Source organism: Aedes aegypti, chromosome 1 (assembly GCF_002204515.2).
Source record: "Aedes aegypti strain LVP_AGWG chromosome 1, AaegL5.0 Primary Assembly, whole genome shotgun sequence".
NCBI classification, from domain to species: Eukaryota; Metazoa; Arthropoda; class Insecta; order Diptera; family Culicidae; genus Aedes; species Aedes aegypti.
Genome location: NC_035107.1, coordinates 213,109,084 through 213,136,666, shown reverse-complemented (window position 1 = coordinate 213,136,666; position 27,583 = coordinate 213,109,084). Strand labels below are relative to the sequence as shown.

Genomic DNA, 27,583 nt, shown 5'->3' with positions numbered 1-27,583 from the left:
CTCAGCTTCAAGATGAAGTTTTCTCATCATCTAGAAGAAACTTCCTCAACTTCTGGGAGAAGTTTTCCCAGCTTCAGCTTCTGAAGTTTTATCAATTTCAGGGAGAAGCATTCTCAGCTTATTAGAGAAGCTTTCTCAGGTTCAGGATGAAGCTTTCTCAGCTTCTGAGATAAGCTTCCTCAGATTCGGGCAGAAGCTTCTTCAGATCCTGGGAGAAGCTTTCTTCGCTTCTGGGTGAAGCTTTCTCAGATTCTGGGAGAAACTTTTTCAGCATCTGGAAGAAGCTTCCGTAGCTTCTGGAAGAAGCTTTCTCAGCTTATTAAAAAGTTCATTTAGCTTCTGGAAGAAGCCTTTTCAGCATCTGTAACAAGCTTTCTCTGGTTCAGGAAGAAGCTTCCTCATCTTCAGGAGAATGCTTTCCCAGCTTCTGGATTTTTCAGCTTTTAAAAAGTTGTTAGGGCCTTCCTTAGCCGAGTGGTTAGAGTCCGTGGCTACTAAGCAAAGCCATGCTGAAGGTGTCTGGGTTCGATTCCCGGTCGGTCCAGGATCTTTTCGTAATGGAAATTACCTTGACTTCCCTTGGCATAAAGTATTATCGTACCTGCCACACGACATACGAATGCGAAAAAAATGGCAACTTTGGCAAAGAAAGCTCTCAATGAATAACTGTGGAAGTGCTCATAAGAACACTACGCTGAAAAGCAGGCTCTGTCCCAGTGAGGACATTATGCCAAGAAGAAGAAGCTTTTAAAAAGTCCTTTCACAGCTTCTGAAAAAAGCATTATCAGCTTCTGAATGATGCCTTTGCTGGTAATGCAAAAGCTCTTTCAGCCTATGGAATAAGCTTTCCCAGCTTCACGAAGAAGCATTCTCCTCTTCTGGGAGAAGCTTTCTCATCTTCTGGGAGAAGCATTCTCAACTTCTGAGCAAGCTTTCTCAGCTTATGAGAGAAACTTCCTCAGCTTCTGGAAGAATCTTGTTCACACCGAAATTTAGAAATCCTTTTGCAGCAGACGAGTTTGTCGTACAGCTCAAAACTGCAAGTATGTTTTATTAGAATAATTTCAAGTTTTAATTACATGGTGTCTTACATCAATGGTTTTCAATTACTTCAATTCGGGTGAACAATTTCATACGAATTCTTAATGTATTCCGGCCTGTAATTATAAGAATAATTTTCTAGCACTGTACTGCCCATAAACGCATGTCAGTCCCATGTTTGCTGGATTTCCTATTCACATGGGACAATTATGCGTTTATGGGCATTTAATGTTCAGAATACGTTTACTGACGCACAATGGGGCAGATCGCTGTTTTCGACGGCCAAAACCTCTAGTACTCGAGTTATGCACCCTAGAGGTTTGGTGTCTTCGACAAAGTGTTTTCGAATAAGTTGTACTATATTTTGACACATTCAGATTTGATCTAGATAAGTGAAATCTGATCTAGATCAGTTTTATCTTTTAATAGGAGCATCCTAGCAAAAAACTTTCTTCCACAAAGTTGTTCATTGAGGTATTTTTGACATTTTTTCGGAAGACACTTACACTCTATCACTGACGTGGATTACGATATATGACAATTTAGTAAAAACAGTCAAAAATCGATTTTGACCATTTTTTCATACAAAAAAATGTTAAAAAATATTTTGTCATCAAGTATCAAAGGCTTAACTATAACAAAGTAAATTTACATCATTTACTAGCAAAATTTTTAGATTTAATTATGTTTTTGATAAAAACAGTCTAAAAATAGTGTTTTACAAAATCCAGGATAACTCATGAAGCGGCAGATGGCGGCAGCTAATTTTTTGTATACGACAAGCCAAGAACATAAGTTTCATTGTCTCGAAGAAAGAAAAGTGGGGCCACGTGGGGCTTTTTTGTTGTGGTGGTTTGAAAACTTGATGAAAATTTGTTAAAAAATTCTTAAATTTGAGAAGCTTTTCATGAATTTATATTTTTCAAATGTATTTCTAAAACATATTGCATATTGACGAAGTGATTTGAAAAAGTCTTCACCAAACTTGTATCGTATAATATGGCTTTTATTAAACACAATACTATTACTCTAATAAAAATCAAAGGATAGATAGATAGGTAGATACACATATGGGACAAATCATCTTGAATTCCGTTTAAAAGTTTATTGGAATACCAGTTTAGAGATGACTTCTTCAAAACACTCGTCAACATGCAATATGTTTCAGGAATACGTTTGAAAAATATAAATTCATGAAAAGTTTCACAAATTTAAGCATTTTCTAACATATTTTCATTAAATTTTCAAACCACAACAACAAAAAAGCCCCACGTGGCCCTCTTTTCTTTCTTCGGGACAATGAAACTTATGTTCTTGGCTAGTCGTATACAAAAAATTAGCTGCCGCCATCTGCCGCTTCATGAGTTATCCTGAATTTTGTAAAACACTATTTTTAGACTGTTTTTACCAAAAATATAATTAAATCTGAAAATTTTGCTAGTGAATGATGTAAATTTACTTTGTTATAGTTAAGCTTGTAATGCTTGATGACAAAAATGACTTAATATTTTTTTTTATTAAAAAATGGTCAAAATCGATTTTTTTTACTATTTTTACTAAATTGTCATATATCGTAATCCACGTCAGTGATAGAGCATAAGTGTCTTCCGAAGAAATGTCAAAAATGCCTCAATGAACAATTTTGCAGAAGAAAGTTTTTTGCTAGGACGCTCCTATCAAAAAATAAAACTGATCTAGATCAGTTTTCACTTATCTAGATCAAATCTGAATGTGTCAAAATGTAGAAAAAGTTATTCCAAAACACTTTGTCGAAGACACCAAACCTCTAGGGTGCATATCTAGAGTACTAGAGGTTTTGGCCGTCGAAAACAGCGATCTGCCCCAGTGTGCTACACAATATTAATCAAATTCAACAATTTAACCGAAATATAATTAGGATGAACGAATTCAACTTGGATTGACTCAAATGTGATTTTGTCTAACGAAACGTAATTCTTTTTTTTTCCGCATTTATAATCTTCGCTAAACTACGCTGACAGTGACAGCGTTCGCCAAAGTATCCATGACATTTGTACGTCAGACAGCAGTACTTGTCGATCTGTTGGGTTCGTCCACTAGGGTGGTACCAAGCGGTAGTGTTAACAAATCTATTTCTGCATCTGAGAGACACTTTCTCAGCTTCTGGGAGAAGCTTTATCAGCTTCTGGGAGAAGCTTTCTCAACTTCCAAGAGTCTCAGTTACTGGAAGGAGTTCTTTTAGCGTCTAGAAGCTTTCTCAGCTTCTAGCAGAAGTTTCCCAAGCTTTTAACAGAAGTTTTCTCAGCTTTTGCCAGAGCTTTCTCAGCTTCTAAGAGAAGTTTTTTTAGCTTCTAAGAAAAGGTTTCTCAGCTTCTGGGTTAATCTTTTTCAATTTGTGGGAGAAGCTTTTTCAGCTCCTGGAAAAAGGTTTCTCAGCTTCTGGGAGCATTCTCAGTTTCTGGAAGAAGCTTCCTTAGCTTCTGAATGAAGCTTTCGTAGATTTTGCAAAAGCTCGTTCAGTTTTCGTGGAAAAACTCATTCAGCTTCTGGAAGAAGCTTTCCAGAAGCTGAGAAAGCTTCTTCCAGAAGCTGAGAAAGCTTCTTCCAGAAGTTGAGAAAGCTTCTTCCAGAAGCTGAGAAAGCTTCTTGCAGAAGTCGGCCCAGCGATTCCGGTTGGAGGATGGCTTTCGGTTCACTGGCGCTCCGACGACTCAAACCGGTGATACGCTTGTGCTACTCAGAATTGCCCCCGACGGTGGATCTATCCTACTCCGTAGAAGATTTCCCCGGCGGCAAAAGATCTTCCGAACCAGTCAGTCCTGCGATTCCGGTGGAAGGAAGCTTCCGGTTCACAGGCGCTTCGACGATCATTTTCAGGTGCTATTCCACAATCTACTCAGTTAGTCCGACGGTGGACTTAGCCTACTCCGAAGCTGACCGGGCAGATGCCGAGGTCGGTCCTACGATTCCGGTGGAGGGAAACTTCCGATTCACAGGCACCCCGACGACCATTTGCCGGTGCTATTTCGCGATCTACTCTACTACAGTCCCCGGCGGAGAATCTAGTCTACTCCGACTGGATGGTTGTCGGCCAAGTGTCAAGGTCGGTTCTGCATTCCCGGTTGGAGGGTGACTTCCGGTTCAGAGGCGCCTCTACGACTTATTACCGATACTAAGTTACGCTCGTTCTACTCGGTCTAGTTCCCGACGGATGATGAGCTAGTCTACTCCGATCGCGCCCGATGGTCCCCTCTCATCAACAGACTGACTTGTCGAGTGCCGATGTCAGTCCGACAATTACGGTAAGAGGTTGGCTTCCGGTTCATCAGCGCCCCGATGAACCGACGTCAAGCGTTGCTCTCTGCGTCTCGTTTCATTGCTCTGCTCGCCAGTTGCGCTATAAGCCAGCCATTATTTGCACCACCATGTTGGTCATCATATTCCAAAGATCGGGATCGCTCATCATTCCGTGTACCACACCTTCTATGCTGAAGTACTCACCAAAAGCAGCCGCCATCGTGTTTCGTACTATGTTGAACCTCGGGCAGTCGAAGACAACATATTCTGGTGTTTCTTCAATCTCCTTACACACTCAGGACAGAATGGTGAAGACGCATGGTCGAATCGATGCAGATACTGCTTGAAGCAGCCGTAACCTGATAGGAACTGTGTCAGGTGGAAGTTCACTTCTCCGTGCTCCCTGATCACACAGGGCGATAGATTCGGGATGAGCCTGTGGGTCCACCTTCCTTTCTTGGAAGCATCCCATGCTTGCTGCCACTTAGCCAGCCAACGACCGATTTTTTGCCAATTTCCTCGCCTGCCTGGTTTCTCTTCGCTGATAGCAGTCGATGTCTTCGGACAGGATGATGCAGATCGGGATCATCCCAGCGATTACGAATGCCGCCTCCGACGATATAGTCCTGTACGCACTCAGCACGCGCATGGTGATGAGTCGGAACGCGTTATTTCACTTATCCCGATCGCTTGCTCTGTAGCGCAGCGCTCCAGGCTGATGCACCGATGTTGATACGCCAGCCAGAAAACGCCTTTTTCTGCTTATAATACCATGAGCGCATTGCTTGCATGCATAATCGACGTGACTGTTGTAGTTCAGCCGATCGTGTAGCATAACGCCCAGGTGTTTCAGCTTTCGCTGTGATGCTATGGCATGCTCCCCGACAGTGATCTTACCGTACATGACTGCTTTGCAGTTGCCAAATAGTAGACTCCCTCCATCCAAGCTTCAACCAGACCAATTTCCTCCGTTTCCCGCATTTCTACTTCCTCCTGCGTCTCAACTATTACCGTTAGAACGACAATTTTGATCCCCTTGGGTAGCTTCAGCAATATGACCCGTCGTACATCGCATTTCATAGCGTTGGTCCCAGTATGGAATTTTGTGGGACTCCAGCCGTTATTCTTAACTCCTTCGAGCCGGCGTCGGTTTCATACCTCAGTATTCGGTTTTGGAAGTAGCTTTTCAAAAACTGGCACAAGTAGTCGGGGACCCGTGCTGTGGCAATGGCTTCCCAGCTGGCGCTGTTCAACACGTTCTTCACATTTATCGTGACCACGATCTCCATCTACGCTTTTGTTTTGCTCTCTCGGTCCTCTCCTACACTGTCCAAAATGCGTCCACCGTCGACCTTCCTTTCCGGAATCCAAACTGCCTTTCTGATAGCCTGTTCTCGCACTTTGCTCATTCCACCATCCTGCTGAGGGTAACCCGTTCCAAGAGTTTACCGAGTGTATCCAGTTAACATATAGGCCTAAGGTACCGCGGGGCAAGTGGGAACGAAAAAAACGATAGTTCAAACAAATCGTTCAATAAAATTTTCAAATGTCAATATTTTTCAAATCCAACAACACACTCACGTTTTGGCAACATATTTGCTGGTGTGTGCATGAAACTAATCGAATAATTTCTAAATTGTGAAAACCTTGGCAGAAAGTTTTAGAATGAGCCAATGGACGCAGTTACCTCGCTAAGCGGGGCAAGTGGGACACATCCAGTTTCATGCGTCAATCCACATCAGTAAGTCAACCATTACAATAATAGGATTGATAAATCATAGATTTTTAGTTTTACGTACATATTTGATGTACATTAGGGATCAACCATAAAATACGTTACGTTTTAGGAAGAAACCCTTTATTTAATAGTATGTCATCTCACATTTAATATCAACTGAAAATTCCTCAATAAAAGCGTAATGAGGAATTAAACATGCTCAAAATATATCATTTATAAGTTTTTAATTAAAATGTAGCACATAAACAACCAATAATTGACGAAATTATAAATATGTTTTGTTATTATTTATATGCATGGCAGAAAACCAGGGATGGAATTGTTTTCCATCACTACTTAATTTGGTAGAAATAACAAATAAAGCTAAAATAACATAGAAAAGTAATCGTTCTCATGATGCATTTCAAATTTCAGCTGTGTGTTTGTTCAATTTTGAAGTCGCATTTCAAAAATAAAAAAAAAAAATATTAAAAAATCAAGAATAATAACACTTTTCTTCTCCCTCTTATGCAATAACGTAATTTGAGGTTGATCTTTTTTGATAAAAATCATTTGTTTGAATGTTTTAGTTCTACTCTCTAGCAAAATGTATGAATCGTGTACGAAAAGTTTTGATTCTGGTTTTTGTTTTGATAGGTCCCACTTACCCCAGGTACAAATATATTTTGGGGTTAGATAGACCATCGAAAATATCATATGAAATGAAAACAAAATAGTGGTTTATCGTTAGCAGCTTGTAATAATACTAAAAATTATAGCTTACTGATGGAAACTCGATTTAAAACACATTTATTTTTTTTCGAGTCAATGCAAGACGTGAAACGTGTCACAATTTGTCATGCAAGTTGAAAATGGCGCTGAACTGACAACTGTTACATGAACCACATGTTAATAAAAATAACAATATATTTAGTACTAAATACATTCCTTGTCATTGTATCTTCAATTTTCTAGAAGAATACCCCCATGAAAAACTTTTCCTAGTTGAGCTATGACGAAACGCCCCACTTACCCCGGATTCTCACTTGCCCCGGGGTACCTTATATATTTTTTTTTTGCGTTTATTAGAGAGGTTTTAAATCAGAAGGGTTCATTCGCCTCTTAGAAAAAAAATCAATACTACAATTCTGTACAGAGTTTACAGCATTTCAAATAAATTACATTTCTTCAGAAATTTCAATAATTTAGCTTCTTCCGTTTTGTTGTTACCTAAAGCTATTTGAATATTGCTATTAATGCCAGTTTTGTTGCGAATGTCATCGTATTTTATGCAGGTAACGATTACACTGCGGAACACGTTTTTGTCTCCAGCATCAAAATACCGCTATTCACTTAATTAAGGGTTGCTGAATCCATTGCCTTTTTCAGAAATATCATAGCACGTCTAGTTTTTGAGATATTGACTGTTGAAAATGCAAAAAAAAGACTATTTCAGCCAACTTGCATGCAAGTTTGTCAGCTTGTAAGGTAATATATTGGCTTAATTTGCCACAGAATTCAAACTTTATATGTATAACAATACTTATCATCAGAGTTTGTAATACTTTCGATGCGGAAAAGTTATTTTTTGATGGTTTAGAGAATTGTTGTATTTTGCCATATAGAAGAAACGAAGAATTTTGTATGGAGACTGCAAGCATGTTGAAAAAATCGGTTTAATCGAAATTTAATCGCGCAATTTCAATCAAATTATGTCTAAAATGAAAGTTCAAGTTCTATTTTGCATGTTTGGTGGATTAGATTATAAAAAAGTTTGATAAATTGTACTTTAAATTTCATGTAAACTTTAATAAAACCAGTGTTTTATACAACTTTGGCGACCTGTAGCTAAAAATTGTGACGTGCTGGAGCATTTCTGAGAATGGCACCAGATTAAGCAACCCCAAATTTACTAGATCCACATAATTTGATCCTTGAGACACGCAAAAATGTCATTTTTGTTACGCTGTGTTATGTGTTCAACGGTCAGCTCCATTTGGCAAACCTCACATGTTGCTGATTGATTTCGGTCGAATAAATGCTTTTTAGTGAGCCTGGTGTGCCCAATTCTGCATCGAGTTAGAGCTCTTTGCTCTTGGCGGTCTTGATGATCTATCCACTTTCCAACAGTTGGTTTGATCTTTTGAAGAAAAGTTGCTCGATGATCGTTCCACATGCGTTGAAATTTATCGTGTAATTGTTTGTTGATCCATTTGATAGCATCACTAGCAGGTACAACATTATGTGATGGAGGGGCGGTTCTGTTCATGCCTGTGTTGGTAGCAAAGCTCAAAGCTTTGAGCCAACCCTTTTCCAGTAGAGAAGCTAGGCAAAATACAGGACGCTTCGATGCTTACTGACTTTAAAATGGCTTGCTCAATTTTCACCACCTAATTACAAATTTTCAATCTTGTCGCTCCCTTGCGACGCCTATGCACCTATTCGTTTCCATCATTTGCTTCTATAGACTCCCTTTAGCTTTGAGTCGCATGACCGCTATAGCCATAAAACAAAATAAAATTAAAAAAAAAAAAAAAAAACAATCACGGTCGATACCTTCTCCTATGTTCTTGACAAACAACGCCTAGCCCTACTTCAGTTCCCGACTTCGATTCATCAGTGAACATTTGACAATATTCCTCATATTTTTTGTTCTGAAGTTCTTTAACACAGGCCCTGGCAATATTCTTGTTATTCCCTTTCTTGAAAACTGATCTCACGGACCAGTCAATTTTGACTTGATGTATGTCCCAGGGGATTTTCCCTATCCACAGGAGCTTTGCGATCTCTGGAATGTCGTGTTCTGTCTCATCGGCGAATGCTTCAATTGCACATTTACGAAGATACTGATGATTGAAAAATGGTTTTTCTGCTAGTCGAATATATCTTCTGGCGAGAGTATCCACTAGTCTGAGATGCAATGGTAGCTGGCCGGCTTCGACTGCTAAACTAAGCGTGGGCGACGATCTTAGTGCTCCCGATGTAATTCGAAGAATTTCATTGTAGGTTGATTGGAACGTGTTGAGGAGGTTGAGGCCGAACAGTTCAATACCATACATAAGTTTGGAAACGCAAACGGCATTCCCAATTCTCCATAGAATGTTTCGATCCGCTTTAAAAGCCAAAGCTTTCAGACAGTTGATTCGGCTGAAGAGAGCTTCTTTAATTTTTGCCCCGTGCACAAGAAAGCTGTCTTTCCTGTTGATCCTTATCCCGAGAAATCGTGCAGCTTTGACTTCAGGAACGATTTCGTTATCGATCTTCACAATATTTCGAGCACTGCGCCACCTGTGCCTTGATCTTTGACACATATGAAGGATACAGGATTTTGGGGCAGACAGGCGGAATTTGACGCTTTTTGCCCACGTATTGACAGCATCCACTGCTTCAGTTAGTCTGCTTCTCACTTTTGGAAGGTGCTTAGAAATAGCGACAAGGACTATGTCGTCCGCATATACTAGCACTCGTATATTTTTCGGAATGACGTCAAATACTAGGTTGATAGCTATCAGAAACAAGGTGACAGCTAACACAGATCCTTGGGGGACGCCATTTTCTTGGATCCGATCTTTCGACAAAGAGCCACCGTAGGAAACCCTGAAACGTCGATCCAAGAGAAAGTTGCTGATGCAGCTCCGAATGCGTTTTCCAGTGTTCAAACTAAGGTACCGCGGGGTAAGTGGGTAAATGGGGTAAGTGAAAATAATTTGCATAATTTACTAAATATGTGAATTAACATTTTAAACTCATGTGTAAACCTTCGAGGCCATTCAGAACATTACGATAGGTAAGAGATTCCTGAGATTTTTCAACCATTATTGCATAATAGAACGAAAGATTGTTAACCTGTTAAATATAACTTCGTAACAAGTTGGCGGCGTGCAATCTTATTTTAATATTTTCAGCAGAAAAAAGTTGCGGAAAATAATTTTCTGTACCACTACTAAGTTGTCCCCTCTGACAGTTTTAAACTGCAATAAAAAAAGTTTCAGAATTAATTCGACATAGAACTAAAAACAACTAAATTGAAACACCGTAAATTTTCCAATCACGTGGGGCAAGTGAAAAGTTTCTTAATAGAGATTGAATTTGTGTTTTCTCCTTAGGTAAATATAAGGATACAAGGTTCGCAATTATCATAGCACGACAGAATGTGATGATTATTAAAGAAACACTATACTCAAAGTGTTAAAAGCTATTATCATGAAACTTTTCTAAAAAGGGTTGCCAAATATTACGATATTAATATGTTTACTTTGGACAGCCGATTAAAAGGAAGTCGTTGATTGAAAACTTCCAATATAAGAGAACGCACGTAAATCTCGTGGAATGTCTATGTAAAGCTAGTTCAAAATATAAAAAATGGTATATAGGCGTATCCACATAAAAAAACATTCTAAATACTTTATTGAAGTGTTCCGTTTGATTTCTCCCGAAGAGTTATCCGACGTCATATCCGATTTTCTTGACAAATAACGAGCGATGTAAATTCTACAGAGCAGAAATGCAATTGCTGTCCCATGATGTAAGAACTAATATTGGAAATGTTGCAGTTATAATGTTGTCGAATCATTTCAACAAACATAACTAAACAGAAGAAAATTCGAGTAACAAGAATAAAATTTTCTTTGCTTACATGTTACTTATGTTATTGTTCATTGGGACGCCTTAACAAATGTTAAAGATAATAGAAATCGTGAAAATAACTGTTAGTTTTTGAATTTATTGTTCAAAACGATAAACTTTTCACTTGCCCCACTTTTAGGGTAAGTGAAAAGTAAGGAGACTTCTCGCGGAACATTACTAAAGGACCTATGTACAAATGAGAGATTCTCTCCTCTCTCGTTCTTTTTCCATTATAACAGTGGAATACTAAAGATTTTGGGAAGTTTTTTACTATAGATCGAAAGTCAATTTCCTTGACTAGCGTTTCATACAAAAAAACACAACAGAAGAGGTTAATGTCACTCAGTTATTAATGAAAGAGAAAGTAAACAAAGAGAGCCTCTCAATGTTAGATAGGTCCTTTAGTAATGTTTCGCGAGACTTTTTTCAAAAACTTTCAGGGCTTTTTTCTTAAATTTTTCATAAAAATAAATTTCAGCATACTGCTTATATTTGGTGGGAGTCAAGCTAAAAAATATACACGACCTCATTTGTTTTAATTTAAAGTCTCTAGGATTTGAAGAATCTCAACTATGCGAAATCCATTACCCACTTGCCCCACGGTACCTTATCAATTTGTCTCATTATATGAGTTCGCCAAACTTGATCATAGGCCTTATTGATATCGAGCAATGCAAACTCCGCGTACGCGTTGGATTGTTCGATTTCTGCTAGAATTTCGGCCAAATCAGCGAAGTAGGATGATGTGCCACGTCCGGCTCGATATGCATGTTGGTGTTCATTGAGTAAGTTGTTTTCTTCGAGGAAGGTCATTAGACAACGATTAACCATACGCTCGTATATTTTACCGATACAACTCAGAAGCGTAATTGGCCGGTACCCTTCCGCATGCTGAGCCTATGTATTGGATTTTGGGATTGGTATAACCAGTCCTTGTTTCCAGCTGTTCGGAAATTCGCCCTTTTCCCAAACTTTATTGAAACTCTTCAGCATTGCGAGCTTTCCTGCATATGGCAGATGTTTGATCATTAGATATCCGACTTGATCTTCGCCGGTAGAGTGTCCATTAGTGACATCAATGGCTCGTAACAACTCGTAGATTATGAAATCTGTATCGAGTCGAGTGTTTTCAGAAACCTGAATATTTTGATCCCATCCTGTTTCTCCAGATTCCTGATCTGTACTAGAGTTTCCTGATGATGCTTGGTAAAAATAATTTGCAAAGTGCTCTGTGATTACACTGGTATCTTGGGTAAACGAGTTGTCGATTTGGAGTCCTCGCTGTCCGTTTCGTCATTTTCCCATCAATCGGTTAAAATTACTCCAAAGCACATCGGATGAAGTGTTAGGATTGAACATCTGGCAAAAATTATTCCACGAATCACGTTTGGCAGATTCGATTGTTTTCCTTGCAATCGCCCGAGCTTGCTGGAAAGCTTTTTTAGCGTCATCGTGAAGAGGGTCTGAAGGATTCAGACGTTTCAGTTTACGAAGATCCTTACGCCGTGCCTTAACTTTTCCTTTGACTTAGTTTGTCCACCAAATTTCAGATCTTCCTTTTGATACTCCGGAAGATTTTGGGATGGAATTTTCTGCCGCTCCAATGATGAGATTTCTTAGCTGCTCGACATCGATATCTGAATGCGACGAAAGCGATTCTAGGATAATATTTTCAAAAGAGATCCAGTCAGCATCTTTATAAATCCACCGTTTACGTGAACGTTGAGACGGTGTATTTTTGATCCGAGGTGACTCTGATGGGGAAATGAGTAGTGTGTGATCCTTTGACCGTGACGCTTGCTCCTGCGGGGGCGGGTGAAGCGGTCAGACAGGATCAATCTTGTTACGCGCGCAGTGCAGTGGGGGGAAGAAAAGTGGCGTGATCCGCGAGATAATTTAGTAGTGTGTGATCCTTTGATCGTGACGCTTGCTCCTGCGGGGGCGGGTGAAGCGGTCAGACAGGATCAATCTTGTTACGCGCGCAGTGCAGTGGGGGGAAGAAAAGTGGCGTGATCCGCGAGATAATTTAGTAGTGTGTGATCCTTTGACCGTGACGCTTGCTCCTGCGGGGGCGGGTGAAGCGGTCAGACAGGATCAATCTTGTTACGAGCGCAGTGCAGTGGGGGGAAGAAAAGTGGCGTGATCCGCGAGATAATTTAGTAGTGTGTGATCCTTTGATCGTGACGCTTGCTCCTGCGGGGGCGAGTGAAGCGGTCAGACAGGATCAATCTTGTTACGCGCGCAGTGCAGTGGGGGGAAGAAAAGTGGCGTGATCCGCGAGATAATTTAGTAGTGTGTGATCCTTTGATCGTGACGCTTGCTCCTGCGGGGGCGGGTGAAGCGATCATGTTATGCGCGCAGTGCAGTGAAAAAGTGTATAGTATTTGGCGGTAAGCTCAGTGTGGCGACGGAAAAAAAGAGCATTACATCCAGGTAAAATCGTTCATTATTATTATTTACTCACCTATTACCATTTGAAACTAAATACGTGCCAGGGTCGAAAATTTAATTTTCGATTCGGGAAGTGTAAAAACATTTCATATATCCATTTGATATCTGGGTGTTTTTATGCGGGGCTTACTGTGTATGAAAATGACCTCAGAATGTGTGTGTATTTACTGCCATTCTTGAAATGGGTCGTTGGAATTTCAGTAGAGCTATCACCTTTCATCTCCCGGGTTAAAATTGTCTGCAGATATAAAGATATCGAAGGGTATCAAATATACATGCATACAATTTTCTTCCATAAAAGCACTGCCGGTCAGTGGGAGATGGATTGTATACACACACACACACACAGGTGACTCTGATGGGGAAATGGTCGCTTCAGAATGTATCCTTGTAGATTGACCATCGAAGTTTTGCTGCAAGGCTACATGACACGACAGTGAGATCGATTGCCGAAGTTGTTCCATGAGCAGAGCTGATGAAAGTTGGTTCTCCATTATTTATTACGATAAGTTGATGTTCGACAAACCATTCGAGTAGAAGACATCCTCGTTTAGTAGTTTTCATACTACCCCAAGCTTCGTGGGCGGCGTTAAAGTCCCCGCCGATGACGAAAGGTGGATCTACATTTTCAATTATACTGTCAAGCGTCGTTATAAGATCTTGATCACATGTGTTTGGAGGCACATAGATACTGACAATCGATATGTTCAACGGGGATTGTATTCGGGCGGCACATACAGGGATGCACGTAACAAAGTGATAGAATTGGTGAGGGAATTCTTTGAGAACCCCCAATCCAGCTGCTGCACCACCCTGAGAATAGTGACGGCTAGATAATTCCCAGTCGTAGCGGGAACTGAGTGCTGTGTTAACCTTCTTTGTCATCATTTCCTGAAGGCCGATGCAGATTGGCGCATTTTGGTTGACGATATGAGAGAGTTCTGGGTGATTTTTCCAAAGGCCTCTGATGTTCCATTGGAGCATGATGATCTTGTTGTTCGCTTCAGTTTCGGAGGTCGAAGAGCAGTTGCTTGTAGGGGAGCTTTCGCGAACAGGCGAGGTTTCTGAAACATGGTGAGAAGTATCGTGGGATTCATGTCTAGCTAATGATAATACAGGAATACTTGCCCGAGATGAAGGGCGAGCCACGTCGACTGCCGCCAGAGGCTCATCGAGCAAGCTCGGAACATCTCTGGTCAGGGTCGACGTGGTGCGCCTCGCACTTGGCGAATCAATGTTTTGGGTGACGAAATTGTTGGACGTAGATGGCTGGGGGTAGAAGTTGTAGAGCTGATCGTATGCGCTGGAATCGGACGGTATTTTCGGCAGCGTTGAGTTGTTCGAGCTGGCGGCCGAGCTGGGTGGGTTTGGTGGTCAACAGGTAGAAGGATGGCGTCCTGGATCACCTCTCCACCCAGGCTCGCTCCCTTTATCAGGAGTGGAGGGGGTACTACACATTCCCCACCTCCAAACCGCGATGTTGTATCCACAGGTTGAGATGGAGAGTTGAGTATTTTTCTAGACGGAATTATGGAGTCGTATGAGTTAGTATCCAAATCGTAGTCCGAAGGGTCGCAGGGTCGTTCAGAGATAGCGTCGGTTGCATGTCGTAGATCATCCGATATCGAGTCATTATGCATAGCTGGGTCAGTCATTTTGTGATGTGTTTTTGGAGGGAACATCTTGGTCATTTTTCAGAGGTGCCTCCAGAGTCGGCGATCAAGGATGCCCTTTTGCCTGATTTATGAGTGACATCAGTTGGTGATATTTCCATTAGGTGTTTTCTGCTCCTACTGCGTGTTCGTATCGCTTCGTCCATTGCATGATCCGCGGTTCTTCTAATATCGCTGTGGAGAGACGGAGGAGATACGAACGTTTTGTCTTTACGTGACATTCGCTGAGTGTTCTGGTTGGAACATGATGAGTTTGCTTGGAGGAACACCGATTTTTTTTCTATTTGGGAGCTGTCGCGTGATTTTAGACGTTGACCGTTGATGATGGCTTCAAGTTTTCGCTTTAAAGTTTCGACTTCAGCCCGCAGTTCCGCAATAATTTTATCTTTGTTCGATTCCTCTTCTCTTAGCCGTTTTTGCACCTCGCTGGCGATCGTTTCCTTCTGTGTTTCACTAGCGTAGATTTTTCTAGCTTCAGCAGTTGACACATTCCTATCGATTCGAATTCGGATCACGTTAGATTCATCCTTGTATTTTGGACATGTACGTGATGTTGGTGAGTGAGTGCCTGTACAATGCATACAATACGGAGCGTTGCTGCATTGCTCCCCTTCTGATGTGTGTGGTGCTTGGGAGCATTGCAGGCAAATTCTAGGCTGTTGACAGAATTTGCGAGGATGTCCATAGGTGCCACACTGGAAACAAACAGTCGGAGCGGGATAGTAGGTGCGAACGGGGACGCGCCAAAGTAGATGAATTCCGGCAGGAGAGTACCTTGGAATGACAATACGACTAGAGGAGTGTTTTGAACCGACCTGTTGACTTTTTTCGTGGTTCTGCGTACAGCTTGTACTCCTTGCGGCGTCAGATAGTTGAGAAGTGCTACCTCGTCGACATCAGTAGAATCAGATTCGTAAACGACACCCTGCACCTTGTTCATCGTAGGATGGGAAATAACTTCGACGACGGTTCCGTCAGTGAGTCCCTTCAATATCGACTCATGGAGGTTTGACTGTAACTGGGTTGGGAGGGACCACCAGGGCACCCGAATGAAGTGATTTGGACAAGGAGCTTGGGACTGCCTCCTCCTTGTTATTAACATTTCGTGGATTGAGGGCGGGCTCTTCGACCTCATCTATTGGGTTTATTCTGTTAATCGAGGGCTTGATTTTATAGTTGATCGTGAAAACTTTATTCTGGAAGGAGATTCTTTTCCCCTGTCGCGGGTTTCGTGCAAGTGTCTCTGCTTGCGGGTCCGCATATCCATTTTAGCCCTTCACACAGGAGACTGATTGTTCTTGAACAACTGTACAATCTTGATCAAATCGCTTCTCAGATTATTCCAGTGGTATAGGCAGCTGCCTTGCTACAATAGATGGTAGAACCTAATCATCAAAAATCAAATGCCGACTGGGCCGGTGACGCCAAGGATCGCAAATCGGCCACTGGTTATTTGATACGGTACGCAGGTGGTATGATTGGGTGGTGCTCCAGGAAGCAGGAATGCGTTACCTTGAGCAGTTCAGAAGCCGAGTACGTTGCAATTACGAAAAGCTGCAAGGAGTTATTCTGGGTTTTGCGGCTATTCGACGATCTGCACATCAAGACTCAGCTGCCAGTCATTATCCACGAAGATAACCAGAGCGCAATCAAACAATTGGAATCTAATTCCAATGAAAGCCGATCAAAACACGTGAACACGAGATTCCACTACGCTCGTCAGTTGAAGCAACAGGGAATCATCAGTCCACAATATCTTCCAACAATCGAAATGATTGCAGACATGATGACGAAGCCACTTCCTCGTGTCAAGTAGTCAAGATTCCGTGTCGCAGCTATGATGCTTCCGTCGAGTAGGAGTGTTGGCGATAAGATCTAGTTGGCGACTATTAATCATAGCAAACATAGATTTGTTGTTTTTTTTAAATAAAATTCATTCCAAGTTTGTCTCTTGTCAAGATCAGAAGTTTTATTTCAACCAAGAGTAGAATACCCGGTTTACGGCCATTCACCATCCAAGAGTTCCATCGGCTAGCTTTCGTCCTGACAACGGTTAAAGTAATGCCTTTATGTAGTTGTTCAACGACGAACTGTGAATGAATCGTCACTGCAAGCGTCGGCATTGATATTTTTCTATTTGATTTTTTTTTCATATTTACTAGATGAAACTATTATATTTATTATAATGTTTATATCTCACAAATGATTGTTTATTATTGTTAACACACACATTCAGTAACCTTTGTGGAGAAGCAGAGTTAAACACGGCCTCCAGGAAAGATTACATTTTAAAGATCTTGGCCAATCCCAGCTGAACTTCTTGTTGATTCTTTATTCATCTTCAATGACTTCGGTCAATTACGGAATAGCAACAATATATATGCGTAGCCAGTTCAAGCTCTAAGCTCTGAAATGTGGAGTTCTTCGAACATCTGTTTGGACAAATATCTTTGAATATCAATCCGTAAACGAACTAACTCTTCATTTCAATGAATTTTTTTCCATTCCATACAGGGCAAGAACAAGAAGGTGAAGAAAAACAAAATGACCAAGCTCGACAATCGTTGCCTGGGCTTCTCGGTGACCGCTGCCCCGGACCGCTTGAACGTCGGCGATCGCGACTACGGTGACAATGCCTAATCAGGCACGAACACTGCGAGGTAGGCACGGCGAGGGGGGAAAACACACATTTCCGTTGATTCGAATGGGACCGGAAGAACACATAGACACCACATACGAACACATTCAAAACCCGCAAAGGCAAACACAGCCAAACATGCAAAACATGAGCAACTTTTCGGATAGAATAGGAAGTTGGTTTTCGTACTAGGTCAGTGAAAAGTGCAGCAGCAAAGTGTGACCAATTTAAGCTGGTTTTCGTTTTCTCTTAACTAGGAAAATGATAGGAAAAAAAGAATAACTTTGGCGTTCCTCGTTGCTGTAATACAGAGCAAATCAGATGAAAAATCACTAACAAACACACATTTAGCCAAATGAATAGCGTAAAATCATATTAAATTTCAATAGAGCAGGACCAGAGCAAACAGTCGTCTGGAGTGGTGTACTGTTATAATATACCTAGAGCAATCGCATTAGGGATCAGTTTTGTCTGTGTTTTTGTTGGCTTTCCTATGTAGTTACGCCTAATTATTGTTTCACTGTGCATTGAATGAAGATGATTGTATTGCGTTTTCTGAATTATACAAACGATTGTTCGGAATTTATGCAGCGGGTGTGTTACTCAACAGGGAATAGTCGATAAATGAACGGGAAAAAATATCTTTGTGTCAAGATTTTACCATTCCTGAAACTTTTTGAAAAACTCTTGAAACGTACTCATTTTTTCGTTGTTATAAAAATAAGAAAAGCGCGATTTTTACATTTATTGAACTCCATTGAGTTTAGCGTAAGTGCTTTTACCTATTACGGATTCGCCCACACATTTTGGCCCTTCATGCAAGAACTGTAACTCTTCGTTTTCCCGAGTTCGTTTAACTCTGTTTTAAACTATTTGAACAACATTTTATACTATAAATTCAGACTGAACGCTGCCAGAGCAGTCTCCTGATACCACGTAAGTCCACATTTCCGCCCTTAAGTTTTGGCCCTTCATACAGCAATTAACGAACTTGTTGGATGAAGATTTTGATGAAAGTGGTTGCACTCTTTAAACGAACGTTCAGAAATGTTCACACATTACGCGATTTTCTAGTCAACCCCGTTTGAAACAGTTCTCAACGAGCTTTCCGAAGATAAAACTGTGCTAAACTTTTGAAAAAAAAATGTATTTTATTTTCGTGCATTTAGTGTTGCAAATTCTTATACAATTTTCATGATTTGCCATAAACTCATTTTTTGCCAGTGGAGCAAGCATCGAACTAAATGTCAAACAAAATGCTTTTCAATACATAAAGTTATCTGTTTGTTATTAGACTTTTAAATACTTTTTTCTAGGAATTTAGGTGTCATTTTCGAACGTAACAGTAATTGTACTGAACAATTTAATTCTACATTTTAAATTAATAATAACCCCATCAGCATATGAGAATACTGGTAAAGATGAAAAGAAACCATTTAGGTAATCAAAATATAGTCAAAATTTAGGCAAGTATCGTACCCAAATTAGAATAAACATGAACCCAACCAAACTGAAAACTATTTAATTCATAATCAGAAAAATAAGAAAACTAGATAACATCAGTGAAATGTGTGTTTTCCGGGTCTCGGTGCTGCCGCCGCCGTCTTCGCCAGGCGGTCATCAAGCAACTAACTATATACTGTTAAGGTAAGCGGTAGAAAAATCATAAAACCCAGTTTCGATAAGTTAATGAATGCAGAAAGAATTAAAATAAAATGGAAAACAATAAGCTCGTTATACACAACAATAGCAACAACTACAAAACTAAACACATCTAGCTCCAAAACATGGAAAACAAGAGGAAAAGCAGAAAACGGTTAGGAAGACATACAGGTAAAATCAGAAGATAGAAACACATAAACTAGCCATTCAAACGCGGGCAAATGCTGCTGCAAGTGTCGAACAAGTTTCCCCTAGTTTGGTAAGTTTCAATCGGACGAAGTAACGTATTCAATAGCCGGACATCCCTAGTTATGCATGGGTTTTATAGTTAGTATAATTTAAAGGGACATAATCCGTGATTGATTTCAGAATTTTCAGAAGCAGTTTTTTCGCAGTTATTCTATTGAACAGATAAACTGCTTTTTAAGTTTTCATGATGACGATGATTATTATGACGGATTCGTGAACTTAAAAAAAAAAACATTTGAAGAAGCTTTTACTGGAAGGCAGGGATGTCAATTTGCCAAAATAAGTTGATTGGTCGAACGAAATAAATTAAATAAATTTTGTCATTGCATTTTTTTTTGTAATTTTTAATCGTGTGCTACAGTAAGGGCGTAAGAACAAGTTCGATTTCTCTTCACCGATTCTTGCCTGAGTGAATAAAGGGGACAGTGGTGACAAGATGTAAGTTTGTTAGAATTTTTTTTCTTAACTTAGGACGCAAGATTGCATCGCTTCCAAGCGTTCCGAAGCGTAAAATTTCTAACAAACTAAATTCTTCTCTATTCACTGTAGAGAGGATCGATGAATAGAAATCGATCGTGTTAAATTGCTACTATAAATCGATTACCTAATCTTTAGTGGGACATCCCTTGTTTTGCTAGGCTTCCTCAATTTCTTCCTGGTCAAATGCCCAAAATAAGAACTAATTGTTGCGTTGGATAGAATTTCTGGTGCGGTTTATCGTGATGTTAAACAAATCGTACTGTAAAATAGGGATGTCATTTTTTCTGCATAGATCGATAAAACGGATGAAATCAATAAAATATTAATATGTTTATTAAAGACACTACCACATATTTGAGTGGCATTCGTATCTGGAAATCAATAGTTTACGTCATAATTTTTTTTGGATTTCTAAAAAACTGGAAATTTGAGTCTATTACAACTGTCAGACGATTACTTAATCGATGGCCAGACATCCCTAGTTTTTAAGGGTCAGTTGCCTTACATCTAGTTAACGCTACGTTGTGCGATGAAAAAAACCGATACCACTAGCAGCAGCAGCAGCCGCAGCTAAAAACCAAATAAGATGAGCTTCCACCCACACAACAGATTGATAGAAACTCGTTGCAACAACCGGAAGGGAAAAGAAAAATGGCATGTTACACGTTGAAACATTGAAACTCTATTAAACACTTACACACAAACACCTATTGACGATTGATTGATTAGTCGGTTGCTACTGTTTCGTTGTTTTCTTTTGAAATCGTAAGAATAGTCAAGCCAGATAGAGCGAGGTAAAGAGAGAAAGAAAGGCGAAAAGCCTATTGTTCAATCCCCGAACGCGAGGATAGCTGATGAATTATTCTATTATATTACATTGAAACAATTAAACACACTTATTAAACACGCGCTGATGATGATGATGATGATAATGCTGATGCTGATGGATCGTTTTACTGTATTTGTTTATGAAAAAGTAATAAACAACAAAACTGAAGAAAATATTACCCTTACTATACACCGACCATTTTCCTTTCTATTGAAATGATGTTTCCTTGGAGGCGTCGCGATGCGGAAGGGCTCGCGGCTAAAAAAAAGAAGAGCAGCGCACGGAAGCGCAAAAACTTGAGAAGTAAAAAAAAAACAGTAAAAAGTAAGAAAAAGAAAACACTGTAATTAAAAAAAGAAGACAGTTGAGAAGAAGAGAAACAACAGCAACAACAACAGAAAAATGATAATTTACATAATTTCGTATATAAAAAAGGAATAAAAATTAGAAGTTATATATCCTTGAAAAATTAAAAAAATAATCGAGTCATCTCATAACTGTTTCGAGATGGAAAGGAAAGAAATCCAATGGAATCCATTCGCTCATTTGACCCAGTGTAACGTTTATCTTCTCTGAGTGCTGAAGAACCCAAATCACGCGCATCGTGTAGCGTAGATTGTTGCATTGTTCGGCCAATCGGGCGGTCGACATGAATGAAATCAAAATTAGCCTAAATTGAAATCCCCATTGTCAAAGTTACTACCATTCATCTCAATTGTTCCTTTGTGTGTCGGTAATTTCCCACGCCCACTTTTAGACATTTGAGTGCCCAATAAGCGGATGACGAATTGGAATCATTAGTACATCCTGCGTCACGGTTTTAAGGTGAAACGGATTTTTTATACATACTTCTAGATTTTCTTCATCAGTCAGAAGGGTTTTATTCCATGTTCTCGATGTTACCCTGGACGACGCGGGAAATCCAGGCCTGCAAGCTATCGGGACGCATCTGGCTCTAAAGGGTGTCCACGATGAAATTGCCACACACAAAATTGATTCGCAAAATTCGAGTTTTCATCCGATTGCCATCAAATTTTCAGGGATTGAAAAATAACTATTAAACTTCATTTTACCATTTTACTCGTATTTTATTTACAGTCCATACGCAAATGCCCGCACCTTGGCCTTAACCCCGGCCATGACATTCTGCACAACCTGTGAATCAACCGTTTTTTGCATGTAAACCCATACTTTCTTCAGTTCCTCGACTGTCTTCACTACCTTAGGTCGTTTAAGAAGGCGCTGCTTCATAATCGCCCAGTACTTCTCTATGGGGCGGAGCTCCGGAGTGTTGGGAGGGTTGAACATTTTCGGCACAAAATTAACCTTATCGTCCGCATACCACTTCAGCACGTCCTTGGAGTAGTGACATAAGGCCAAATCCGGCCAGAGGATTGTTGGAACGTTGTGGGCCTTCAGGAGAGGAAGCAGCCGCTTCTGGAGGCATTCTTTCAAGTACACCTGTCCGTTTATCGTGTCCTGGGTCACGAAAGGTGCACTCCGCTTCCCGCACGTGCAGATGGCTTGCCAAACCAGGAATTTCTTCGCAAATTTGGATATCTTCTGAGTGCGGACATGCTCCGGAACGCTGAACTTATCCTTGGCCGTGAAAAACAGGTTGCCGGGAATATGTTTGAAGTCGGCCTTCACATATGTTTCGTCGTCCATGATGCAGCATTCAACTTTCGTCAGCATGTTGAGGTACAACTTCCTGGCACGGGTTTTAGCGGACTTGTTCTGCTTCTCGTCGCGATTAGGGGCCTTTTGTACCTTGAACGTTCGAAGCCCAACCTTAGTTTTGGCCTTCTGGCTAAAAAACCAGCTTTATTGCAGCATAGAATACCTCATTTAAACTGCTAGTGGTGGCTGAGTGACACTTATTTGTGACGGCTATGATAAAAGATTGATATAATACACCTTGTTGCCATAAAAGCTGCTTTTAAACTGGTTGACTTGCACTTTAATCTTGATAACTTACCTTATTGATACCTCTTAAATCGATATTCGGGCTCTTCAGATGCATTACGAATGCATTGCAATGCATTGCAAACAGTTATTCTTGACGGATAAACGACGAACTAATGTCCGTTATCATTTTTTTGCGTATATTCTTCATAATAGCACACCCGAACTGCAAACTTTGTTGAATACTGCTTGGTTGCCATGAAAAGCGAAAAAAAGCTGAATCATCTTCAATCAGCATTTGTTGAAGCAATTTCACATCTGCAAATGCCGAATCATAACAGTGCGCCCTTATTTGTGTATTTATGATGGCAAAACAGCATTTGTTGGTGACAATCTATCAATTATGGTTCCGCCATATAAATTTCACTCCGGTTGCAACAATTTCACTTTTTCAAATAATATTATCTCCATGAACTCGTTCATCAGATGCTACGGTGTGATGATTATACTGACTAAATATAATTTAAAGCACAATTACTGCCCAATCAAACCAAGAAAAATTCAATTCTTCATCGGCGGTTTATTTTAGCAAATACTAAATAACTAGAAATATGCCACTTTCACAGAGGGCACAGGCAAATTTACTTCTTTCTCATCACATTTCACAGTAAATCTCACTCGGCACTAAAGATTTGGGCACTATATTCATATAAATCACTTCAAATAAAAAGCACTACGAAATAAACTATCACAGCCGTATTTTCAATCTTATTTTCTTTTGTTTACACTCCCGTGCAAAAGTTCGGGTTCACCCCCTTAAAAACATACAAAAGTGTTCTGTCCATATCTCTGTGATAACATGTCCAATTGAAACTCTTTAAGCCGCATTCGAAAGGCAAAGAGTTATTTGGGTTTATTCTACGACTTGTCGGTCTCGTATAGCGAGGTGACAATTCTCGACTCGAGTGAAGTGACTCTCCATTTGATTTACACGGCGAGTCACTTCACTCGAGTCGAGAATTGTCACCTCGCTATACGAGACCGACAATTGTCACCTCACGCCAGTCGTAGAATAAACACGTAATAATTGTGTTTTGTATGTATTTTTCCAAAAACATTTTTTAAATTTTATATACTAATTTTTTACTTAAAGTTGTTAAATTTTTCAAAAAACCACATTGAAAAATCATATCTAATTTCCTCAGCATTGGATCGACCAAAATTTTAAATCAAAGTGTCATTAGAATTGTAATCTTATATTCTTTGACGAGACCCCACGAAATTTTGATGGAAAAATCTGGAAAGTATTCAAAATCAATCAAACAGTCAGTCAAGTCATCGTGCAAAAGTTTGGGTTCACCCCTCAGCCACACGAACATCATTTTTGTCAATATCTCTGCCATTTTTCAACCGATTTTAATAATTCATTGCTCTTCCAAACGCAAATAATGGCGCGTACATGATTGGTATGAGATTTCATAGATTTAAATAGCTACCATAAATGCTATTTTGCTTTATTCGTGTGACATAATTATACACTTCATAGCCTCTTTCAGAGTGGGCCAACTAGTCACATTCTAATCTACAAGAGGTTTTGGGGGATGCGATGAAGACAACAGTGCCTTGACCATGGTTTTATGGGCGTTTATTTATAGCACTCTGGAAGTATTTCGTAAAACTATAATTGTTACTTGGGATTGATCAGTTTTTGAGATATTTCTTGAATTTTTCATTGGAAAATCCAAATGTCGCAAGTTTTGCATTTTTAAAACAAGTACTGGTACCCATAGCTCGTGTCTATATACTGTATTTTTGTTTTCAGAAGATTTAAGTATGTTTAAATAAATGTTTAAAGTGATTTTTTGTTTCAGCTGATATGGGGTAACATTGATCGCACATGTAAACAACGTTCGGTGTTATTGAAAATGTCGTTTTACTAACTTGAATCATGACCCCTGAAGCCGAATATGAGAACCAAACTCTTACAAGTCATTTACTTTTTGAGTTATTTCAATAATAAAAACACCTCGAACCGCGGAATACGCCTAAAGGTAGGCAATTTCCTAAGGAAATTCTACGTATTTAACAGTAATTCGTTATTTTTTTTTATTGTTGCTAGACGTACAGTGAATACTGTCCGAAGCTCTAAACTAGACTTTAGATAGTAAAGAGGACGCAATCCTTCTGAAGCAGTTCACCAGACGTACACGGAAAGATGGCTTCCAAGAAGACACTGTTGCGATCTCTCTCAGAAGGTTACGGTAAAAGGTGGGAAACGTTTTTTTCACACTATCACTTCACTTGATAACTATTACATTACTTCATAGCACTATTCACTGGTATTGATATCACCTTCTCTATTATCAACAGAATTTCTACTAACAACGTCACCATTATCTATACCAATTTTGTTATTAACATCATATCTATAACCCAGCCACAACACAATACTACTGCTTCATCAAGTTTAAAGTAAAGAACTTCTCATCATCTTCATTAAAATAAAAGTAGGATTCTTGCTGCTTATATCACTAATATTCACAATATCACAAACTATCATCACTCTAATAATTACAATCTTAGTAGCTTACTACCATTAACCACACAAAATTATTCGACACAATAACGTCATCTCACTATATTATCACATTATCACTATTTTGTTAGTAGCATGATCAAAACCAGCAACGGAATTATTTATATATCTTCTTAAGGTGATCCCGCCGAGGGCTGAAGGCCGTATAATAATGAGAACAATGTCCTGCAACAATGAAGCGCATCGCACAGCAATCACAAGTACAGATTATACTACAGTGATACCTCTATGAGTCGATGTTCCATGACTCGATATCGACTCATGGAACCATACTAAAAACGTAATTTCATGGTTACTATGATGGTCCCTAGAAGCAGCTTTCCAAAGAATTGCTGTTCCATGACTCGATATTTCCATGAGTCGATGGTCCCTTCAATATCGACTCATGGAGGTTTCACTGTAATCACTTACACTTACAAAAACTCAACCTCGGCGAATAAACTGTTTCTAATTTTTTACCGCGCCGATAATATGTCATTGCTAGGATCTGTTATAAAAAAAATTTGTTCTTGACTTGAAAACTCTAACCGACACTATCAGCTTATTAAAATTGTAATAATCTCTGATAATGTTATTTATTTGTAGAGGTGTTTTAGGGTAATGGAATATGATATGTGCTTACCTTTTCAGTGTTGGGGGTGTTAGTGATTAGTTCGTACTCACTTATATCCTAGTATTTTTCTCATGAGTTACTGTTCCTATTCACGGTTACGGGTACCTATAAATAGAGATAGCAATTAGTCGCAAGTTTTTTTTTAGTTTGACGGCATTCTTATAATATATTCAATGCTATAATGAAAAACCTAATCCTGAAATGACGCTAGTTGACGAGAAGAGAATGATATAATTAGTAAATTAATAAATAGTGATATTATTAGTATAAGAAACGGGTTTAATAAGATTCTGGTGTATCCTTGTACGACCATGCGTGTTCCTGTTCAGCACGATTTCTTCAATGTTAGGAGGTTTTGATGCACATTAAAACAGATAAAATAATGCTCCGGATGAGCGTCTGGAAGTATAAATAAAAAACGTAAGGTACCGCGGGGCAAGTGGGTAAATGGGGTAAGTGAAAATAATGTGTATATTTTACTGAACATGTGAATTAACGTTTCAAAATCATGCGTAAACCGTTGAAGCCATTCAGAACATTACGGTAGGTAAGAGATTCCTGAGATTGTTCAACCATTATTGCATAATAGAGCAAAAGATTGTTAACCTGTTATCTGGTACTCCGTAACAAGTTGGCGGCGTGCATTCTTATTTTAATATTTTCAGTAGAAAAAAAGTTGCGGAAAAAAAATTCTGTACCACTTCTAAGTTGTCCCCTCTGACAGTTTTAAACTGCAATAACAAAAGTTTTAGAATTAATTCGACATAGACCTAAAAATAACTAAATTGAATCACCGTCAATTTTCCAATCACGTGGGGCAAGTGAAAAGTTTCTCATTAGAGATTGAATTTGTGTTTTCTCTCTAGGTAGCTATAAGTACACAAGGTTCGCAATTATCATAGAATAACAGAACGTGCTTATAACTCAAGAAACACTATACTAAAAGCGTTAAAAGCTATTATCATGGCCAAATCATGGAACTTCTTTTAAAAATAAGGTTGCCAAATATTACGATATTAATATGTTTACTTCGGACAGCCGATTAAAAGGAAGACGTTGATTGGAAAGTTCCAATATAAGACAACGCACGGAAATCTCGTGGAATGTCTATGTAAAGCTAGTTCAAAACATAAAATGGGGTATAGGTGTATCCACATAAAAAAGTTTCTAAATACTTTATTGAAGGATTCCGTTTGATTTCTTTTGAAGAGTTATCCGACGTCATATCCGACTTTCTTGAAAACAAATAACGAGCGGTGGAAAATCTACAGAGCAGAAATGCAATTGCTGTCCCATGATGTAAAAACTGACATTGGGAATGTTTCAGTTATAATGTTGTTGAATCATTTCAACAAACATAACTGAACAGAAGAAAATTCAAGTAACAAGAATAAAATTTTTTTTGTATACATGTTACTTATGCTATTGTTCATTGAGACGCCTTAACAAATGTTAAAGGTAATAGAAATCGTGAATGTAACTGTTAGTTTTTGGATTTATTGTTCAAAACTGTGGGGCAAGTGAAAAGTAAGGAGACTATTTTCAAAAACTTTTTCTATACTTTTTTCTTAAATTTTACATAAAAATCAATTTCAGTATACTGCTTATATTTGGAAGGAGTCAAGCTAAAAAATATACACGACCTCATGTGTTTTAATTTAAGGTCTCTAGAATTTGAAGAATCCCAACTATGCAAAATCCATTACCCACTTGCCCCACGGTACCTAATAGAAAAAACAAACAAGGACCGCTTCATCATAGACCACGCAAAGTATCGGTTCACGGTGATGCTAATCAATAGTGTTCATTAGAAAACACTTTTCATTA

The 27,583-nt window shown here is 39.3% G+C and overlaps 1 protein-coding gene across 4 annotated transcripts in view; it reads left to right on the top strand.

The window, feature by feature from the left end:
• The window catches only part of LOC23687627 (GIGYF family protein CG11148), a 160,368-nt gene extending 139,662 nt beyond the window's left edge, over nt 1-20,706 (top strand). For all 4 annotated transcript variants that reach the window (XM_021857487.1, XM_021857484.1, XM_021857488.1 and 1 more), the window contains one exon: nt 17,299-20,706. In XM_021857487.1, coding sequence (XP_021713179.1) covers nt 17,299-17,424 — 126 coding nt within the window. In that variant the 3' untranslated portion in view covers nt 17,425-20,706. The remainder of the gene's footprint in view (nt 1-17,298) is intronic.
• Nucleotides 20,707-27,583: the final 6,877 nt, after the last annotated feature.